The following is a 21037-nucleotide window of genomic DNA, read 5'->3' on the forward strand; positions in this document are numbered from 1 at the left end:
AAGGCTCAGGGAACCCGGTCAGGTCCTGAAACTCAGGGGCAACACAGTACGGGTTTGTATAGGTGCACAGGGAGCGCCTGTGGGTACTGGTGTGTGTTCAGGTACGGGGGTGCGCTCCCCTGCGGCGCCCTCATGGCCCCTCCTGGCCCTCCCCGCAGAGTACAGCGGCCACCGGCAGCCCTACCCCTTTGAGCGTATGATCTTCGGAGCCTGCGCGGGCATCATTGGGCAGTCCGCCTCATACCCGCTGGACGTGGTGCGGCGGCGCATGCAGACGGCCGGCGTCACGGGCTACCCGCGCGCCTCCATCGCCTGCACACTGCGTACCATCGTGCGGGAGGAGGGCGCAGTGCGCGGCCTCTACAAGGGCCTGAGCATGAACTGGCTCAAGGGCCCCATTGCAGTGGGCATCAGCTTCACCACCTTCGATCTCATGCAGATCCTGCTGCGGCGTCTGCAGAGCTAGGGGCCTTGCACTTGGCAGCTCTCGGGACAGGGAGCCGAGCTCCAGCTCGGGGAGGACCGCTGACCCTTAATGCTTTGGAGCTCAGAAGCGCGGGGGGCAGGGGGCGCTTGGTTTTGCCCCGGAGCCATGTGTTGAACAAGCAGGCGGGCCAGAGGGGCTGAGCCCAGAGCTTCAGGTCTGGGTCTGAGAGGAAAGCCAGAAGCCCTTGGAGTGCAGTTTTAGGATGGGTTGGCTAACCGCCTCTTCCCTTCTCCCTGGGGCTGGTGCTGCCTCCTGGAGGTACCCCCTGAACGCCCTGATGCTGGAGTGACCAGCGTCTCCTGGCACTCTGTGTCCTTGGACACGCTCCTGAGTCTAATGACCCTGTCCCCACTGGGCTCAGAGCCAGACTCCGCCTCCCCCTAGTCTTGGGTCTATGCTCAGGATGGGGGAGCTGAACAGTGCAGGAGAGGCTTGGCCTACCCTGTCCATGATGGGACCAGTCTCCTGCTCAGTTGTGGCTACAAATGCAGCCTCTTACCCACCCCACCCCTGTCCTGCCTTTTTTTCCCAGGTGACATGACTTCCTCCAGCCCCAGAGCCTTCTGCTCTGGAACAGCCTTGTCTGAGAGTATTATCCTGATCCTGATTCCACACCAGTGTAGGGACCCGGAGCTGGTCTTCCCCGCTGTTGCTGGCCCCTTGGCAACACCCATGGAGGCTGGGCCTGAGGCCCTGACCCTCTGCCCACAGGGTTGTCTGATGTCCTTGAATGAAGTGCATGGAGGTGGCTGGCAGCCTTGATCTTACCCAAATGGGAACTTCCAAGACAGTATATGTGGCCAGGGGTGGAAAGCTCAGAAGAGTCAGGGGACCCCCTGGGAGCTGGTCTCACAGAGAAGTTCCCGGATCCCTTGGGTATCACAGGGATGGAGGAACGCTCATTTCCTAATGATGTTTGTAGTTTATTGACTTTGTTTTTTCAATTTAGCCAGCCCTGGGTCTAGTCACGGTAAACTCTGACTGATCTGATCTGGTTCTAGGACATCCACCATGCGTGAAATGACCTGTGTGCTTGCCCCACACACATTTCCAGTTGTGACTTTCATTTCTTCCCTTCATTCTATTCTGTCTGTTCTTGCCTTGGACTTGTGTCTGTTCTTGCATGTGTCCATCAGCCAGCCCCAGTCTCATACCCAGACTCTTGTCCCCAGAGGCCCAAGTAGCCTGCGATGACTGTCATATTGGGTGAGTGTCCCACCTCTTCTCCCCACCTTGCTCAGTGCGCAGGAGAGGCAGGGTCACCCCTCATAGAGAGACAGGATGGGGACCCAAGAGCCCCAGGCAAGAGAGAGCAGCAGGGACTGGGGGGCCACCCCAGGCAGGTGAGACTAGGTGACTGGCTGGGCAGCACCCTACTTAGGACTACAGTCTGGGCAGGAGTGGGAGAGTCCCTCGGGTCCTGCTGGACCCAGTGTGCCTGCCCAGGGTGGCTCCCAGTCCAGTGGGCCTTAGCAGTGCCACCCCATTCCTCTAGTGCCACACACAACTGGACGGGCACCCTCCGCAGTCACACCCCTCCCTACTGGCTGCCTGTCCTGGTCTGGAGTTATTTTGATGCCATGAAGACACTTTGTTTATATATAATGTTTATATATTTTAAAGATTTGTGCCAAGAGAGTATATTTAATAAAAATTAAAATAACTTTTTCTCCTGTCCACGTCTCTTTCCTTAGGCTCTGACCCCTACCCCACCCACCCACCATGAACCTAAAATAGAGTTGAGGTTATTTTGACAGAATTTTTAGTAAAGTCATGAGTAGACATTTTAAAAATGTAATTGAATTGTTAATTAATACTATGATTTTCTAGAAAATGCAAACTGCCCAAAAGGGTTTACCAAGTAAGTAGGCCTCCTAGTTCCTTCTGCAGGGGCATCGCCATTTACCAGTTCGTTGTATGTCCTTCCAGAGATCTTGTGCATACATACTTGTACCTTTGGGGACATCAGTCAAAATGGGCCACTGCCCATCCTGTGTGCACTGCTCCAAAATCCCCAGATTTCTCTCTCCTGAGCCCTGTGGTCTGTTGCATGCTGGGGGCTCCATTTCACAGATGGCTGAGGCCTTTGGTGCTGAATGTCCCCATCTTCAAGGGCAGGAGGGTGAGGCCACCATTGGTCTATCACAATGGCCATGAAAGAACGTGCAGGGTGCACCAACCAGAGGGGGGAAGCGAGAGCCTCGCATGGGTGGTAAGCAATGCGCTATTTACTTATTTACAATTTAACCCCATTTATTTGCTCATTCCTGGGTTAGCTTTTTGTCATCAGGAATAACGCTGTGACTGCCACCCTTGCTCCTGCACCCATAGGTGAGAATCTCCCAAGACGTGTCCCTGAGGGACCAGCCAGCTATGGAGTCACCTCTTCCAGGTGCCACCAAAGCACTCCCCAGCATGGTCATGCCAATGCAGGTGCCCACGGGCATTGTGCAGGGTTCAGGCCACACCGTGGCTAGCCTCCGACTCCTGCCTTTCTGGGGTGCCATGTGGTACCTCCTTGCTGTTTTAGTCACATCTTCCTGTGATCCCTTATAAGGCCCGGTGTCTTCATGATTGTTAGCTGTTTATTTCCCTCCTCTTAGTCATTCTGTACACTGCAGCCCCAAACAGCAGGCCTGGTAGGAGAGGCAAGATGTTCTTTAGTGACATAAGCAGGAAACTTGTATTTTTGTGTCCCAGTGAGGCAGGAATGGGTGTGACACCAATACACTGGAGAGAAGCAGCTGCGGCTTCTTCCTCCAAGCCCCTGAACTCAGTGGGCCTCTTGCACCTCCAGGGAGGGGTGAGTTGAGGTTCCCAGACTTGTGTGTACCCTGAGATCTCTACTCGAGACAGGCAATGTCATGGGTAATGCTGCTCTGGCTCTCAATGTAAAACATTTTTTTTTTAAAAGATGCCGTAGAGCCATGGGGAGGCAGGTAGGAATCCTGGAGAGCAACTAAAGGGAGGCAAAGACCCTGTCTAGGGTATTGGGGAAAGCACCCCCCAGGCCTGGGGATTCCCTGCAGGGTGTGTCAGGCAGGAGTCTAACAATGGAGAGCCATGGAGTGTTTGAGCAGATGAGGGAGGATGGTAGGGGGAGCTCAGGTAGGAAGCCAGGCTGGGGTCTGGGCAAGGGGATAGAGGCAGGCAGGGTCTGTGGGCTGAGAAGGTTCCGAAGGACCATGAAGCCCCTGCCCCAGGGCCCAGGCTGGGCACCCACCTTCGACTCGGGAGACCAGACCCACTCGTTTCCTAATTTGTGTCTTCCTAGGAAATTGTCACTTCCAGATGACTTCTGATAATTCGTAGTGTTCCCTTAGGATCTTATTGTCTCTGCCTTGGTTATGACTCTTCTGCCTTCTCAGCCTGTGTTTTTCCATAGCACCAAGAGGGGCCCAGGGCCCAGCTACTTTATCATCTGGGCTGTCATGGACGGATGTTTATGTCCTCCCCTAAATCCCCGTGCTGAAGCCTAAAGCCAATGTGGTGTTAGGTGGGGCTTGGAGAGGTGCTTAGGGTCAGATGAGGTTATTAGGGTGGGGCCCCCACGATAGGGTCAGTGTCCTTACAAAAGTCACTAAAAAGAGCTGGCTCCCCTCTCTGCCTTCCGCCTTATGAGAAGAATTATCTACAGCCCAGAGGTGGGTCCTCCCCCAAGCTGCACCAGCACCCTGATCTCAGACTTCCGGCCTCCAGAACAGAGAGAAATCAATTACTATTGTTTATCAGCCACCCAGTCTATGGCATTTTGGTATAGCAGCCAGAATGGATGAAGCCACTGGCAAACTGGTCCTTCTCTAAGTTGGGGCCCATATCGCTTTTCCTAGCTCCGTTCCAGCGAGTCTGCGTGGCAGGTCTGGGTTTTTCTCTCAGAAGCTGGGCACTCTGAGAGGCCCTCATGGTCCCTAATCAAGGTGGCCCCTCAATTAGGGAAAGAAGGGTCTAGGGTTGGGATGGAGTCTCTTGCAAAGCCCCCCTCTGCCATTGGCTGAGCAAAGTGGTGGCAGTGGGGGTTGGGGAGGACATTGCCAACAGGTTTCCCATCGGTCTAGGTATGAAGAGAAAGAGAAGGTTAACAGGAAAGATGGAGCTGATGTGACTGAGGGGTTGGATATGCAATACTGGGCATGCTGGCTGAGCTGCCTGAGATGCCCAGGGCCATAGAAAAACTGGGATTTGCTGACAAACGTGGGGCCCCATGAGAGGGGAGCCTGCAGTGGGAGGAGGGGAGGGCAACCCACAGGGGTGGCCAGGGAGTCGGGTGGTGACCAGGCAGTTACCGGTGAGGAGGACACAGTGAGGGCAGGAGGAGGCCCGAGGACTTGGCAAAGCTCCAGCTCGAATGGACGAACCTCAGGTTGTTTCAGTTTGTCAGGTCTTTTCTTTGCACTGGTTTTCTCCTTGGCTGACTTCTCTTGAGGCAAAGGTTTGATTTGTTTTGGGGTTTTCTTGTTTTTTTAATTCTCCTTTTCAGCTAGTTTGGAAATTATACAGTCTGCCTCTTGTGACGCAGGGTTTCTCAGCATTGGCACTGCTGTCTGGGCCTGGGGCATTCAGTGTTGGGAACCATCCTGGGCACTGGGGGGTTGAACATCTCTGGCCTACACCTACCAGATGCCATTGGCTTCTCCCCCTGAAGTCGTGCCAACCAAAGATATCTCCAGACATCTCACTGACTAGTGTCCCTTGACCACCAGCTTCCATCTCCCCTATTTTCGACTGTGGTTCTACCTTCTTTTTCTCATTCTTACACTTTTTTTGTATGTGTGAAATGTGTAACAAGGAGTCTGTAAATAGCTATGTGATTTGATGCAGAGCAGTGAGAGGTGTAACTGTCACCATTCTTCCTGCTTTGGCTGTCTTGTGAATGCTGCACCTCATTGTGCCTGTGCCTGACATGTCACTGCATTGCTTTTGTTTGTGGTGTTTGTACCTTCCTGTGTCCCTAAGTCACATGACACTGAGATCCAGAGCAGAGAATATGCACAGCCATGATTGAGTGAAGGGACAGGTGGCCCAAGGTGCCGCTGCAGGAGGAGCTGTGCCCAGTGGGCCCGGGGCCACTGGATGTCAGCTCACAGGGAGTCCCTGATGACTCGAGGTGCCATAAGACAGTGCAAGGAGACAGTGCTCTATCACCTTTTGATTCTTGGGCCACTAGGTATGGCCTGTTCTGTCCTCACTGGGAGTTAGTCTTTGTTCTGGAACTTCCCAGAGACGTGCCTTGGGATGGGGCTCTTGTCACCTAGCATCAGGCACCTGGAATATTCTGGTCCTGGGGAGTTCCCTTTGCATCATTCCATGGAGTGTCTCATTGTTTATTTGGATTTCTCCTGCTAGAACTCTCATTATTTTGAAGATTCTTCCTCTGATTTCAATCTAATTTCCTTTGTTCTTGTTTTGCATATCTTTTTTGGTTGTTCCTTCTGCAGGATTTCTACAACTTTATTTTCCATCTGCTTTTAATCTACAAGAGCTCAAAAAGAGAACAAAAATGGTTCTTCAGACATTCCTTTTTAGTAGTATTCTGTTCTTGTTTCATAGATACAATCTCTTTCCTCTGAGAATATCTAGACTGTGTTTTGTAAGTTCTCGTCTCGCTGTAGAATCAATTTCCCTAAGTTGTTTTTTTTTTCTGTTTGGGTCTGTTTTCCATACTGGATACCTCCTCAGATCTCTGGACACTCCTGGCCATCTGCTCATAATGAAGAATAGGGACTGAGACAAGCAGATTGGAAGACCAAGTGAGTGCGGGGCACACGTGGACTCACAGCTAAGCTAGTGGCTGATGGGAACTCCATGGTGCCAGTGTTGTTAAATCTTTCTTCTTGGGCTAGCTGGGTTCCACAGGGGCCTTCAGTTTCATGCCTGGAAGATTCTAGAATCTACACATAAGGGTGAGGGATGGTGGCTCTCTTCATTTAGTATTCATTATGTGTAGCCACCTAATCCCATTTGCCACCATACACCCTACCAAGCATGGCTTCCCTCCTGGCTGTGCAGTGGTGTCAAGGGAGAGACACAAGTGCCTGAGAACTTCCCAAGCAGCTTCCACACCAGCAGGCTCCGTGTCTCACCTCCACCCTCAGCCTGGCCTGTTGGGACCCAGTGCAGTCAGTCAGTGCCTCTGGAAGCTTCTACAGGTAAATCCAGTTATTTCCTGGGCTTCGGGATTGGTGTCCATGGGCTCTTCCCTTAATTCCCACCTTCTGGAACATTTAACTGCCTCTTTTATTGGAGATTTGAGGATAAAACTTAGATGATGCATTTAGTTCACCTTAACCCAGGTTTTAACCCTTGTTTTATGTATACTTTTCATGTTTATCCATGTAACAAAACCAAAGTTTCAAAAGTCAAACACCACTCTAGGACAACAGCATGGGATGCTGCCTGATTAATAAGTTGTTGAATAAAGCCAATTAAGATCTTTATAATTTACTTAGTTCAATTTTGGCTTTTCTGCCATGTGTTTGTTGCTATATATATGTGCACACACACTGGGTTCCCACTATGTAGCCAGCGACAGAAAAATTCTGGAGTCAGAGGGCTCCTCGTCCTCCTCCTCCTGGGTCCCCATGGCCTGAACAATGTGCACATTTGCCTGCACGTGACCTTTACAGGAAAGCCGTCCCCATGCACCTGTGGCTGAGGGCAGTAGCCACTGTGGCCCAGCCCAGAGCCATAGCTACCCCCACCTCCCTTCTGTTTCCTTTTTGTACAAAGCCATTATTCAGAAGGGTGGCCCCTTACTCTGCTGTCAAACCTGAATGTGCACACGCAATCCAGGAACAAAGGCTGTAGGGCCCCCTGCCACTGGCCCCAGGAGTCAGTTTCAACACAGAAGCTCAAGGTCCAAGGGGCTGTCATAGGACTGCAGTAAAGGATTGCGCACAGTGGAGATTCCCAGGCCTACTTGCACCTGGGGACAGTGAGGCACACACAGAAGGGGCAGCCATGGGGCCCCAGGAGTGTCTGCAGGTGGCTAGGAGCCTGCCAGATGCTGGTAGAAGTAGAGGCCGAAGAGGCTGGAGAGCAGCTGGCAGGCGGCAGTCCACCAGATGAGAAAGGCCAGGACACCGCGGAGGAAGAGGGGAGTAAGCAGGCCGCCCAGGGCCCCAGTGATCCGGGCCGCTGCCTGCTGGGCCTCGTCCTCCTTGGGGCCCACCGGGCCATGGCGGGCTGCTGCCAGCACTGGAGATAGTGAGAGGGCAGGCCCCAGGCCCCAGGAGTAGCCACCTGTGAAGAGAGAGGGAGGGGTGGAGGCAGAGAGAGGCGGGTAAAGGGGGCCGAGGCCAGGGCTGCCTCAGGGACGTCCAGCCCACCCAGAACTCCCAGCTTACCCCCACCCCAAGAGGCAACTCCCTCTCACCAAGTGTTTTGAGCAGCAGTGTGCAATTGAGGGTGAGGATGAGCGGCGTCAGGTACTGCAGGCTTACCACCGTCACATAGCAGTAGACCCGTACCACCTGGTGGGCAGGTAGCAGTGGCAGGTGACCCTCTGGACTTGGGCTGACCCCAGGCTGAAAGGACTGGAAGCCCCACCCTGCACCCCAGGCTCCCTCCCTAACAGGCACCCATACCCGCTGCTGGATCTCTCGGGCCTCAATGCAGCCAGCCTCCCGCCGCAGCTGCTCCACGCGGGACTTAGCCAAGCACAGGTAGGCCTGCAGGTGGGGCCGGGTCAATGACAGCCGTAGTAGGCACAGTGCCACTAGCACCCAGAGGCGCAGGGAATTGAAGGCTGAGTCCGACAGCCTGTGTGGAGCAGGGCAGAGGGCTAGTGAGGCCACACCTCCCTTCAGTATCTTCCCACAGGACCCACAGCTCTCTTAACAACTCCCTGAGCCTAGGAGATCAGAATACACCTTCCCTTCCAGCCCCACTCCCATACGCACAAGGGGAAGTGTGCCTCCCCAAAGGGCAACTGGTGCAGGAAGTCCCGTGCAATGGGCCGGGTCCAGAGCCACAGGATGAATAGGGGGGACAGGAAGCTGGTGTGCAGGAGGAACCTGGGAGCAAGAGCACATCAGGGTGAGGCCTGAGCACCCACCATGTCCCCAGCCTCTCCCCTAGGCTCCCCAATCTCCCACCCACCTGACCCTCCACTTAACTGCAGCATGGGCTGGTCTTCTGACATGGTCAGTGCATCCCGGTGGGTCTGGGCCAGCCGCAGGCCTGGGAAGGTGAGGAAGGCACCCAGCATGGAGCCCAGGACTGCTAGCCCCACACGGATGGCCAGCTTGGCCAGAGGAAACCTGAGGAGAAGAGACAGATCAGGGTCCCCAAGGCCTGTCAGCACCTTGCTTGCAGGTCACAGCCTGCCCCTGCCCCCTCTCCCTTCCCAGGACTCACGCCCAGTCCCAGCCCTGTGTCTTCAGAATTGGCTCCAAGTTCTGGGTCATACTGGCCAGGCCTGGAGAAGACAGGGAGAAGGGTGGGGTAGAGTAGACTCCTGGGAGCTCAGAGCCTACTTAGCCCCCCTCCTAGATGTCCTCTGCTCCCCACGTAGGAACGTACTAGCAGCAGCCATGCCCTGTGCCAGGCATAAGGACCACTTTGTGCTCTGATCACATGAAGCTCTTTTCAAAGAATAGGAGAATGTTCTGGGCAGGCCTTTGATTGGACTGGAGGACAAGGTGGGGGGATGGGGGGCACTGAATCCGAGCTTACTGAATTACACCAGGAGCTGGGGGCATGAAGTGTTCCTGCAGAAGAAAACTAAAGTCCAGAGACAAACCCTCAGGTCAGGCCTCCAGATTTTCCACAGAGAAAAGTAAATATGAACTCACAACCAAAATCACCAAACATACAAGGAAACAAATCACTATAAAGGAGAGTCAGCATTAAAAAAAACAACAACAAAATTTAGACCCTAGGGACTTCAGAAACTGGCATTATTATATGTGAAATGATTGAGGAAAATAAAAGCTAGAATCAGAATAGGTGACATGAGACTACCTCAGATGACCAGGTAGATTTGCAAAGGAACCAGTTAGGCTCTTCTAAAAGGAAAATACGATTATTGAAACGATAGGTTGTTAAACAGGATACCAAAAACAGCCAAGAAGGAATTCATGAATTGGATCTGAAGAAATCACTCAGATTCCAACTCAGAAAGACAAGAAGGTAAAGAATATGAAGACAGATGGGGAGAATGAAGGACAGGACATATTGCAGGAGAATGGTAGAGAAATCTGCAGAATGGATGCCAAAGTACATCAAACATAAATACAAAGAAATCCATACCTAGACACACTGGTGAAACTGCAGAATACCAAAAAGAAAGAGATCTCAAAGCAGCCAGGGAGTTAAGACAGATCATCCATAAAGGAAGGACAGTTAGGCTAGCAGCCAATGTCAACAGTAGAAATAGAAAAGGAACAATAGAAAGTGAAAAAGATGGCAGAAATAAGGCCAAAGTTGTCTTGTAATCACAATAAAGGTAAACAGATTAAACTTCTGTTAAACAGCAGATTGTCAGACTTAACTGAAGACACACCTCAACCCGAAGTCACAGGAAAGTTGAAAGAAAAGGAAGTTAAAAAGACATAAAAATACTAATAAAAATAAAACTGGAAAGGCTACATTAAAACCAGTCGAACTAGACTAAGATTGAAGTGTTATTAGAATCAGAAAGGGTCAGCACATCATGATAAAATGGCTGATTCACCAAGATGTAGCAGTTCTAAACTTGTAAACACCTTGTCAATTCACCTCAAAATATATAAAGAAAACATTGACCGAACCTGGAGAAACAGAGACCTCCATCCCAGAGGGAGATTAACTCTTTAGTGACTCACAAAAAATCAGAAAAAGATGGAGATTTGAATTTATTGGATATACAGAGGCAGTGAATATATGTTCTTCAAGAACACATAGAATAGTCATAAAAACCGATCACATTTTAGACCATCAGGAAAATCTTGACAAATATTAAGAAATTTATTTCAAGTAGACCATCTTCTGTAACTACAATTCAATTAAGCTAGAAATAAGAATTTTTTTAAAGTTCCACATTTTCAGTTTTTTTAAAAGATTAAAAAATCACAATGGAAACTTAAAAATATCTAGAACTGCATGATAATGAAAGTGCAAGTCAAAACTTAGAGGTATACAAGAGTGAGACTTAGAAAATAAGCCAACTAAGAAATTGGAAACAAGAAAAGGAAGTCTACCAGAGCACTGCTCTGAAATCCAGAGGTCCCGACCACACAAGAGGCGAAGGATTGGAAAGGATAAAAGAAAACCAAAACGTATCCGCAATTCACTAAAAACTGTTTAGCAAGGTTATTCCATGAAAAACGTGATCCCTACTCATAACACAAAAGTGAACTCCCAGGAGTTTAAGAGCTTGATAAAACTTGAAATATTGTATAAGAAAATATAAAATCTCTTTGTAATTAGGGAAAGGAAGGAAATTTCTCCAAGACAAACATCAACTAAAGTAACAAATTTCTGTTCATCCAAAGACACGAGAAGTAATGGCTGCAACAATGTTAAAAGGCTGAGCTAAAAAAAAGTGTGGTGCATGTGTGGTCAAATGAAGATGTAGTCAAATGACTCTATGTCAAGGGCATATGCGGTCATCAGAGTATTCTTCCAACTTGTCTGCAGCTTTGTGATTTTTCAAAATAAAATGTTTGCAGAAAAAAATTTTAAAGAAAAAAAATACCACAGAGACAGGGAAGACATATCACAAATTGGGAATTTAAACAATTCCAAGATACATATTTTTTTTTTCACACTAAAGTTTCTAAAATTGGGATACATATGATAGCATGCAATAATTTAACAGTATTTTTTTTTTTTTGGTGGTTCATGAAGTAATGTTGTGTCAGATTTGATAGGATGAAGTATGTGCCACACATGTAACAAAGGATTAGCTTTTTATAATACATGAAGAAACCCTATAAATCAAGAAAAAAGACATACAGCCTAATAAAATCTTCACAACACTGACTTTAGCAATGATTTCTTTAATATGATGCCAAAGGCACAGGCAACAAAAGAAAAAGATAAACTAGACCTCATGAAAAAAAAATTTTTTTTTTTAATGTGCAATAAAAGATACTATCAGTGGAGTAAAAAGGCAACCCATAGAATGAGAGAAAATATTTGTAAATCATATATCTGGTAAGGGATTAATATCCAGAATATACACAGAACTCCTAAAATCCAACTACAAAAAAACAACCCAATTCAAAAATGAGCAAAGGAGTTGAACAGACATCTTTCTAAAGAAGACATCAAATGGCCAATAAGTATGAAATGTCCAGCATCACTAATCATTAGGGAAATGTGAGTCAAAGCCACAATGAGACACCACCTCACACCCATTAGGATGGCTCCTATCAACAAAACAAAACAAAAATCAGAAAATAATAACTGTTGGTGAGGAGGTAAAGTTGGATGCCTGGTGTGTTGCTGGCGGGAATATAAAATGCTGCAGCCATTGTGAAAAACAATATGGTGGTCTCTCAAAAAGTTAATTATAGGATTACCACATGGTCCAGCAATTCCACTTCTGGGCATATACCCAAAAGAATTAAAAGCAGAGTAGGGTCTCAAAGATATCTGTACACCCATGTTCGTGGCAACATTTTTCACAAGAACTAGACCATGGAAGCAATGTAAGTGTTCACTGATGGGTGAATAGATCAGCAAAATGTAGTTCATCCGTACAATGAATGGAATATTATTTAGCCTTAAAAAGGACAGTATGACACCTGCTACAACATGGATGAACCTTGAGCACACTATGCTCAGTGAAATAAACCAGTCACTAAAAGACAAATACTGTATGATCCCATTCATATGAGGTCCCTAGAGGAGTCAGATACATAAAGACAAAGTAGTGGATGCTAGGGGAGGGGAATGGGAGTTAGTGTTTAACAGGGACAGTTTCAGTTTTGCAAAATGAGAAAGTTCTGTAGACTGTAGTGATGGCCGCACAACATTGTGAATGGACTTAACATCACTGACCTGTACAGTTAAAAGGGTAAATTTTATGTGTATCATGCCACAATAAGACATTAAAAGACATACAGCCCAAAAGAAAAGTGGGCAACAATATGAACAAAGTTTTGTCAGAAGAGGAAATGCGAATCATGAATAAAAAGGAGAAGATGCTCAGCCTCCCCGGTAATCAGAAAAATGCACATTATGACCACAGAGGGCCACTTGAAACTAATACAAAATAATATTGAATGTCAAAAGAAAAATAAGACCACAGAAGATATCATTCTATACTGTTAGACTGGTGCCATGGATCTCGATTCATTTAAACCATACTGTCCCCTCGGGAGGTCAATATAGTCACCACCTGACTTTATAAGCAGGGAGGCCAAGCCCCTTCCCCACCTTGTGACCTCACCCATGCCCACCTTGCCTGGGACTCAGTGGGCAGCCTGAGCCCCAAGTCCATGCTCTGGATCCCAGAGCCACATGGCTGGTGGACATGTTGGGAGAACTGCCCTAAAAACGCTGAGGCACCGTCTCATAAAGGTGAACATGTACTCACAGTCCCCAAGTTTGTGCCCAAAAGAAATGTCTGCCCATGTGTACGAGGAAACATGTACAAGAATGTTCCCTGTAGTAACTGTGAAAAAGTTAAAATCTAGGAACCACCTAAACATCCATCACATCACAGGAGAATGGGCAAACAAACAAGTGGAGTCTCACTTCATAAATGGTGACAAGAGATGAACTAAAGACACCCAGACCAACATGACCTAGTTTGGAAACGATATCAGAAAGACAGAAAAGCACAGCTGGAAGATGACACGTTACAAAGCTGAACGATGAATTCTTTAGGGACAGAAATGTGATGAAACTGGGGTTTTTTTTAAGGCAAAGAAATGATACACAAAGTTTGAGAAACTAGTTGGGGCTGGGAGTGGGGGGCAAGACAGTGGGCTAGGAAGGAGCGCCAGGGACACACAGGAATGCTGGGAATGTTCCCGTTCTTCTTGGGGAGGTGGGTTCATGGCTGTTTACGTTTTTATTTTGCTTTGTATATCAAATATTATATAATTTAAAAAATAGAAAAAGAGGGAGAATCAGTGAAGATAAAGCTCAAGGAAGCAACAGGGCCACGTGAGTCACAGTGAGGATTTTGGTCTTTATCTAAAAACCATTAGAGTCTGGTGTCCGGCAGAGAAGTGACGTGATCCAAATTATGTTTTTAAAAGACCAAAGAATAGAAAATGTCGAAAGAAAAATGAGAAAAAAAATTGCAACTCTTATCATATACAAAGGCTAATTTCCTTAATATATAAAGAGCTCCTACAAATCAATAAATGGGTCCACAACCCAGGAGAAAACTGGGCAAAAGAACAGAATTTTTCTGGAAGCAAAATAAAATTGCTCCTCAGCATATGAAAAAATGCACAACCTCATTTATATTCTCACCCATCAAATCACCCCAGATGAAAAAGTCTGAGGAAACACACTGGAGAGGGTGTGGGGAAACAGGCATGTTCATATATCTTTTCTTGAAGGGCAATTTACAACATTATCAAATTACGAATGCACTTTGTTGCACAAGGCCACAGACACAAAGCTATTCCCATATAATACTGTTACAATACAACATGGTTTTGTGTGACAATTTAATAGCAAAAGAGTTAGACGCCCATAAATAGTGGCCTGGTTAAATAATCATAGGACATCTATAAAATGAGATATCATGTAACTGTCACAAGAAATGGTATCATCGTATGTAGCATCAACGGACCACCTCCAATATTTATTGTTTTTAAGGGATAAAGGCAAGGTGTAGAGACATATAGACTACTGTTTTATGTAAATAAGGAAAAGTGGCACTTAGGATTCCTCTGGGGAGGACAACCAGTATGGAATGGTGATTTTCACTCTCAAGTCTCTTGTACTTTACGAATTTTGTACCATTTACTTATTTCTTCCCACAAATTAAAATAGGTAAATATCAAATCACTGTGGCTGCTAGGTAGAGGGCAGACTGGAGGGGAACAGAGGTGCCCGTGTCTGTCAGAGATAGTGAGACCAAATGTCTTCTCATCCTCGAGGGAGGCTGAAACCCATGGAGACCGTGGGGCCCAGGGAGTCCCCTCCTTTACCCACTATGTGCCAATAGAACAAGCCACTTAAACCCCACATTCACTGGCTTACACAACGGAGTGACAGAGGTGTCTACCCCCTACACCTGATTCAGGTACCTGGCTCCAGGCCCAGCTCAAGGATCTCTTCGGGCACCACCTGCACCAGCATGGCCAGGAGCAGGAAGAGGAAGGCGAAGGTGAGGCAGACAGAGCGCTCACCCCCCTCCTCGGCACTGAAGTACAACCGGGTCACCGTCAGGAACACCTTGCTGGGGGCAGAGCTAAGGAGGTCTCCAGTGCCAGGGGTGCCCCTACCCATTCCACCAGTCCCACCCTAAGTCCAGAGCACAAACACCAGAGTTCAGGTTTGGGGTCCTAGGGAGCAGAAGAGTGACCGAGGAGAAGAGTGAACTCTGAACAAGCTGAGACACAAAGTGAGAATGCTGTTCACGCCTGTGTTAGCAGCATGGGGTCGTGCACGTGGCAGGCCTGCCTAGCACAGGACTCCAGCTTGGCTCATCGCACGACCTGTGGCCAGTTAGAAATGGCCACAAAGCCAGTGTCTTCAGGAGGTCCTGCCTTCCCGACCCCCCTAGCCTCCTGGCTGCATTCATAGCACGTTCCTCTGAGAAGCGTCAGTTACAAAGGCTGGATCTCCCATCTGCCTTGAAGAGCCTTTTGGGAATAGTGTGGATCCTAAGATGGGCTTCTGATCTTCCCAAGAACACTCCACAAAGACATTTTCTCCTACTTGGGTCCCCAGGGGCACAGGTTCAGCTATGCTTTCTGTACAGCTTAATAAAAAAATTGCAGAGGGACATATTCCCAGCCTCTGCACCTGGGCTGGCCTGATGACTTGCTTTGACTGAAAGGATGGACAGGGATGAGATGGGCTGGCTTGGACAAGGCCTCAGGAGGCCTGCAGCACCCCATCTTCCTTGTTGGCTTTCCGTGGCTGCAATGAAGAAGTTTGGCCCAGTCTGCTGGAAGCAAGGGACTACTGGGAGCAGAGATGAGGCCACTCAGCTGGGCCTGGCCCACGAAAGCAAATGAAATAGCAACTGCTTTACTCCACTAAGTTTTGGGAGGTTTGTGGCACAACAGTCAATAACTAATTGCCAGTTTAGGGGGGACAGGTACCCTCAGTCAGGCTCCCACATGCCTCCCACCTGCCCCCCACCCACCCTCCCTGGAGCTGGAAGGATACATGGAGAAGGCGATGGTGACCAGACACCAGAACACGGCGATGTTGGTCTCCCTGGCCGGGCCCAGCATGTAGTAGTAGGCCTCTGTGAAAAGGTACACACCGCCCGCATACACAGCAAAGTCCACGAACCACTGGTACTCCAGAAAGAAGCGCAGGACTGCAGGACACACTGCTCAGCCTGGGGCCACCAGCTCAGGGCCTCCCCCACCCTGCCAGGGTACAGGCCAAGTGAGGGGAGCTGGGGACCCAATGGGCTGTTACCAAGGGCATCCACAGCCGTGAGGGGGCAGGTCTCCAGCTGGAAAGGGGCATCTCGGGGCACACACAAAGGCTTCTCTTCACTATAGCCATTGGCCCACCTGGCGGGGGTGTAGGGGAAGTCAGAGCTGCATCCTCCATTCTCCCCTCCCCTTTCCAGCCCACCTCTCCCCTAGTGTGCCCCCCTCAGAGTACAGGAGCTGGCCTGGGAGGTGCCTTCTCTCCCAGCTTGAGTATCCTCTGCACACCATGGTGCAGGCCCCACCCGCTCATGTGGCAGACCCACAGGAAACTTCCAATAAGCATTCCATGCCCACTGGAGGCAGCCCATGCATGACAGTGATCATCATTCAGCTTGGGGTGTGCCTGACTCTCCTCTGTGCCCAGAATGGTGCCAGAGAGTGGGCGGGGCAGACCCTGTGCCCACACAGCTTCCTCCAAGGCTGGAGGCTCACTCACCGCTCCCTCCTGCCTCTGGGCCTCTGCTTCCCCGCCAGGGCCCGAAGCTCTTCCTCAGAAGGGTGTTTGTATCGGAAGAGACTGAGGGCAAAGACAGGAAGTCAGGAAAACCGGGCATGGGGGAGTGGGGGCAAAGTAGTGAGCCCCAAAAGCCAAGACTAGAGTTATAGGGAGCGCTGGGCCCTGGAACACCTGGTGACAGGAGGGGCAGGGACCATGGAAAGCCAGGGGGCATCCTGAGAGGTGGGCAGGGGTCCTGGACACCCCTGAATCTGCTGGCTGACTCTCCTAGCAGAGTAGGCATGCACATCGTCCTGGGTAGGGAGTGTATGTTTACCACCGGATCTCAGAAAGGGTCTGAGACCCAAACAGGGACAAAAAGCAAGAGTAGGGTGGAAGCGGGGCTGGAGTGGGGGAAGCAGCCGCGCTTCTGGATGTGGAGATGGTCTCCTGTGTGTACATCTGTCAGAACTGATCCACTGTGTGCTTCCAGCATATGCAGTTTACTATACAACTCAAGACAGTTGTTTAAAAAAACATGTGCAGGATATGAGGCGAGGCTAGGGGTGGCACCAGAGAGGGCGGGGCTCCTCCCGAAGGTGTGCAGCTCACCTGCCATTGCAGAGCAGCCAGCGCGCAAAGGAGCAGTGTGGTGCCAGCCTGTGCATGAGGGTGGCAGTGAGCAGAGTCACCACCAGCTGCACTCCAAGGACCACCTGGAGGAGGGGACATGACGGGTAGTGCCTGTCAGAGGGTCACAAGTTCACTCTTTCCAAACGCTATTTATAGAGACCCAGGGCCAGGTGGGGGAGGGTAGCCTCCCTGTCCCCAGCTGCATCTTGGAGGACTGGGGTGAGCTCAGACCCAACCCTGGGAGCCCCTGCTGAGCACGGAACCCCCACCTCGCTGGGGCGTGGGAGGTGGAGAACACATGCTGGAGCAGAATGGGTTTACTTCCACTTTCTGCCACGGATATCAGCTATTAATCTCCCCAAGCCTTGATTTCCTCATCTGGAAATAGGGTGCTTCATATTTTGTTTCATGTACCTTCACAACTTCCCTCCAGACCTACAATGATCCCGGTACACCCAGTAAAAGCGGCTCCTCTCCCACTGCGGTCCCAGCCTTGCACCAACTGTCTTAGGACAATTTCTAGCTTAAATGGTTCACCCTGGCGATTCCCTCTTAAATTATCCCCAGGGGCTCCATCACCCTCTTTTCCTCATCTTCCCTTTGTCATCAGCCTCCTCGGTGGGCCACTACCTGTTTCAGAATAAAGACTTAGACATTTGAGTGGATAACATTTTTTCATTAGGGTTTTTCTCACCAAGTTCTACATAACGGCAATAATTCATAACACGCTTTCACATATTTTAAAACGTTTTAAGAGAAATGTTTTTGGTAATCAGTCTGAAGCTGAAGCTGTTTGAATGTAGTAAATACAAATTTGCTATCAGTAATTATGTAATTATGTAAAATTATGTGCTCAGGAGAGCTGTCTACTAGTATTATGGTATAATTAACAACTAAAATGAAAGATTAATACTATTAAAATTATCCTTTAATCAGGTAAAAATAAGCTAACTTGAAAAGGAAAAGCTCTAGTGGGATGGATTTCAGGTCTAGCACTGTAATTTGGAATGACTGCTGAGAAATCCATCATTAAAATAACCGACTCAGAATATCCTCTACACCTGTGACTTGTAAACTGAGACCAGAAGTATTTTTTCAGTAATGAGACTGAGGTATCATCTTTCTGATCTCTAAATCTCACTAATCTCCTAATCTCACTGCTCAATCTACCTGACCAAGTACAGACTGGCCAGTGGGCACTAATGACCATGGCATTGTCAAGGTCAGTGGGCACCCCAAAACCTGTGGGCCAGGCCTCTCCTGGCTTGTCCTTCCTCCTAAGACCCCTTTTCCTGTTGGGCGGGGCTGGGGGGGAGGTGGGGGGTGGGTGGAGGGAGTGCCTCCCACCATCTCTTACCAGCACCATCCAAACTTCAGAGCTCTTCGAACCTCAGAGCCTCAGGGCGCCCCTACCTGCTTTTCTCCTCCCTCTGCGGCCTCTCTCCTGTGACTGCATCCCCTGCCGGGGCTGACCAGGCCCAGCATGGCCCTAACACAGCAGCACCTCCAGCTGGACCTCTCTGCCAAGCTTGCAGACCCGTGCCTCCCCAGGCCCTACCCAGGAGCCCAGCACCCTCCCATCACTGTGGGCGACACACAACTCTGCTCCTCCGGGTGGTTCCAGACCCTTCCCAGTCTCATAGTCAACCTACAACTCCTCTCCACAGCTTGCAAGGCCGGGCAGGCCGAGCTCAACCACCCCACCTCACTACCCAGCTCTCTCCCCAGCCCTCCCTGCGTCCAACCACTCGAATATCAGAGGCCCTCCCAGACCTCCAGGCTCTCCATCGCTGACCCTATCACCCTCAGACACCTCCCAGGGAAGGGGCCCGCGGTTCGAACCGCGGTCCCGGCACCTAGGACAAAAAGGACGGACAGAGGGCTGGGAAGATGTTTCATCCATCTAAAGCCTCCGAGGTCTGCCCAGGGTAATTTCTCACGTCCCGCCCCCAGCAGCATCCGGTCTCGGGGTCCACGCTTTGCTGGTCTCCATAGATCTTCAAGAGCTTCCTATCCGCCTGCTCCTTCCCCTGCTCAGGGTCTTTCCCTGGATCTTTCCTCCATCCCATTCCGAGAGCCCTCCCCCTCACCACCCACAGCGTCCTGCACCCAGCCTCGAACGACGCCCACTTTCAAGCACCCACTCCAGCAATGCTCTCACTTTAGGCCCACCTCCAACATTCGTGCTCGGGGACACCCCTACCCCCGCCCCGGCAGGGTCAGGTCGCCTTCCCGGCCCCTCGAGCCTCTGTCTCTCCCTCTGCCCAGTCCGAACCTGGGGACTGGGGGTCTCCACCCCTGCCGCGCACCAGCCTGGCCCAAGCTAAGTCTGAAGAACAAACTCAGTGGTTTGAACACGGAGCCGCGTGAGATCTGAGGATTCCAACTGTGCTGTCTGTCTCCACTTCTGGGACCCCTGCCCGCCCCGAGGCCACCAGATCCCCTCAGCCTGGTCCCCTCCTCTCAGGGCTCTCCCTGGCCCTTCCGCACACCCGGCTACCCGCAGGGACCCTCGAGGGACCCGTCGGCGCGACCCTCACGCTTCTGCAGTGCCCAGAGTGGGCCTCAGCGGGATCCCAAACCGCCCTCGCGGGGCCCGGAACGTGTACGGATCCCCAGTCCCGTGGGCGGCACCACAATCCCTCGGCGGGACCCCAGGTCCTTAGAAGGTAGGACCCCCAGAACGCTCAGGGGCTTCCATTCATTTTGGCACGACCCACGACCCCCTCATAGGTCCCGCAGAGAGAAGATGACTCCAGAGAGGAACACAAGGCCCTCTGCACGACCCAAGTCTCTCAGAGTCCCCAATCTCCACAAAGGGACCCCCCAACCCTTCGGTGTCTTCTTGGACCCCCTCGGCGGGACCCTGGGCACCTCGGCACCCCATGCTTCCAGATGCCTGCTTACCATGTCGCCCGTGGGAGCTCGGTGCGCGGACCCGGGCTCAGGACACTTTATGGAAACTCGACCAATCAGAGCCCGACTCTGGTCTGACAAGCAGCTTGTGCAACCAATCATCAGGCTTAAATCTGGGGCCCATCCCGGGGTACTAGGGGACGCTCGCGTTGCATGCCGGAAGTTGTAGTTCGAAGACGCCCGACTTGTTCATACCGCGATTGAATCCAGACTTCATTAGGGACAACTGTGTGGCCGCCCTCTCTGAGGTTCAGTCTCCTCACCTGCACTTATCTTACATACATTCATTCATCTACGCACTGTCTTCCGCGTGACAGTTCTGAGCGTGGAACTCCCCTGATCAAGAACATTCAACGGCTCCCACTGACTATAGACTCCCAAGTGCTCAGACTGAATTCAGACTCCTTTGCCTGACTTCTTCAATCTGCTTCCAGCACTATCGTGCACACTATAGCACAGCTTGCATCAGCCATTCTATCTCATACCTCCAGGCCTCTGTAAATGCTGTGCTCCATCTTGAATGCCTCCTTTCTCAATCTTTTTCACGTGGCAAGAGCCTTATTCATCTCTATCGGCCATGATTCTGGTTGTGAGCCACACACACACACACACACACACACACACACACACTCCAACTCAAATGGGCTCTAGTAAAAAAAGGAAATTTTTGGCTCATGTAACAGTAAAGTAAATCAATTTCAGGCATGGCTGAATCAAAGACCGAATGTTGGCATCATGAATCTGATGTTTTCTGTTTCTAGGCTAAAGATAAGAGCTTCTAGCATAAGTGCCTAAGCTTTGCCATCTGTGTTTCTATGGATATTTGTCTTCGTGAGTGTGGACATATATATGGTTGTGATAATGTCTGAGGGTATTTGTGTGGGTGAGTACCTGTACAGTTGATTGCCTCATCCCTGTGGGTGATTTTGTCTTTGCGATCACATGTGATTGTCACTTTGCAGTGGATTTGCTGTTTGTGACTTTGGTCCTCTGGAC

The 21037-nt window shown here is 50.1% G+C and overlaps 2 protein-coding genes across 5 annotated transcripts in view; one reads left to right on the forward strand and one right to left on the reverse strand.

Annotated features, from left to right (window-relative positions):
- Window positions 1-2152, forward strand: part of SLC25A42 (solute carrier family 25 member 42) — a 31920-nt gene extending 29768 nt beyond the window's left edge. Inside the window, exon 8 of one of the 2 annotated variants that reach the window (XM_039867952.1) lies at window positions 159-2152. In XM_039867952.1, coding sequence (XP_039723886.1) covers window positions 159-466 — 308 coding nt within the window. In that variant the 3' untranslated portion in view covers window positions 467-2152. Of the gene's footprint in view, window positions 1-101 lie in introns of both variants that reach the window. The other variant, XM_039867951.1, reaches the window with a different exon arrangement.
- A 4551-nt stretch (window positions 2153-6703) lies between these two features.
- TMEM161A (transmembrane protein 161A) lies at window positions 6704-20158 on the reverse strand. Of its 3 annotated transcripts, none has more exons than XM_039867954.1 (12): window positions 20033-20158; window positions 17105-17208; window positions 16493-16573; window positions 16037-16134; window positions 15776-15857; window positions 14686-14837; window positions 8843-8903; window positions 8602-8745; window positions 8386-8499; window positions 8071-8245; window positions 7860-7956; window positions 6704-7726 (listed from the first exon to the last, which is right to left on the reverse strand). In XM_039867954.1, the coding sequence occupies exons 1-12, from the start codon at window positions 20141-20143 to the stop codon at window positions 7473-7475; spliced, it is 1473 nt and encodes a 490-aa protein (XP_039723888.1). In that variant the 5' UTR covers window positions 20144-20158; the 3' UTR covers window positions 6704-7472. The 3 variants fall into 3 exon arrangements, with proteins under 3 accessions (XP_039723888.1, XP_039723887.1, XP_039723889.1); XM_039867953.1 differs by having other exon boundaries at window positions 15776-15932; XM_039867955.1 differs by lacking the exon at window positions 20033-20158 and adding an exon at window positions 18483-20016 and having other exon boundaries at window positions 15776-15932.
- Between the last annotated feature and the right edge of the window lie 879 nt (window positions 20159-21037).

The sequence above is a fragment of the Pteropus medius genome, unplaced genomic scaffold (genome assembly GCF_902729225.1).
Source record: "Pteropus medius unplaced genomic scaffold, Ma_sr-lr_union100, whole genome shotgun sequence".
NCBI classification, from domain to species: Eukaryota; Metazoa; Chordata; class Mammalia; order Chiroptera; family Pteropodidae; genus Pteropus; species Pteropus medius.

What these genes read in the sequence shown, in the direction of transcription:
- TMEM161A (XM_039867953.1), bottom strand. Translation starts at nt 20,143, where the DNA reads ATGATTGGTTGCACAAGCTGCTTGTCAGACCAGAGTCGGGCTCTGATT. An exon ending in CACGGCTGTGGATGCCCTTG is followed by an intron (nt 15,933 to 16,036) that starts GTAACAGCCCAT and finishes TGTGTCCTGCAG; the next exon opens with TCCTGCGCTTCTTTCTGGAG. An exon ending in GGGGAGGCACACTTCCCCTT is followed by an intron (nt 8,246 to 8,385) that starts GTGCGTATGGGA and finishes TGCTCCACACAG; the next exon opens with GCTGTCGGACTCAGCCTTCA.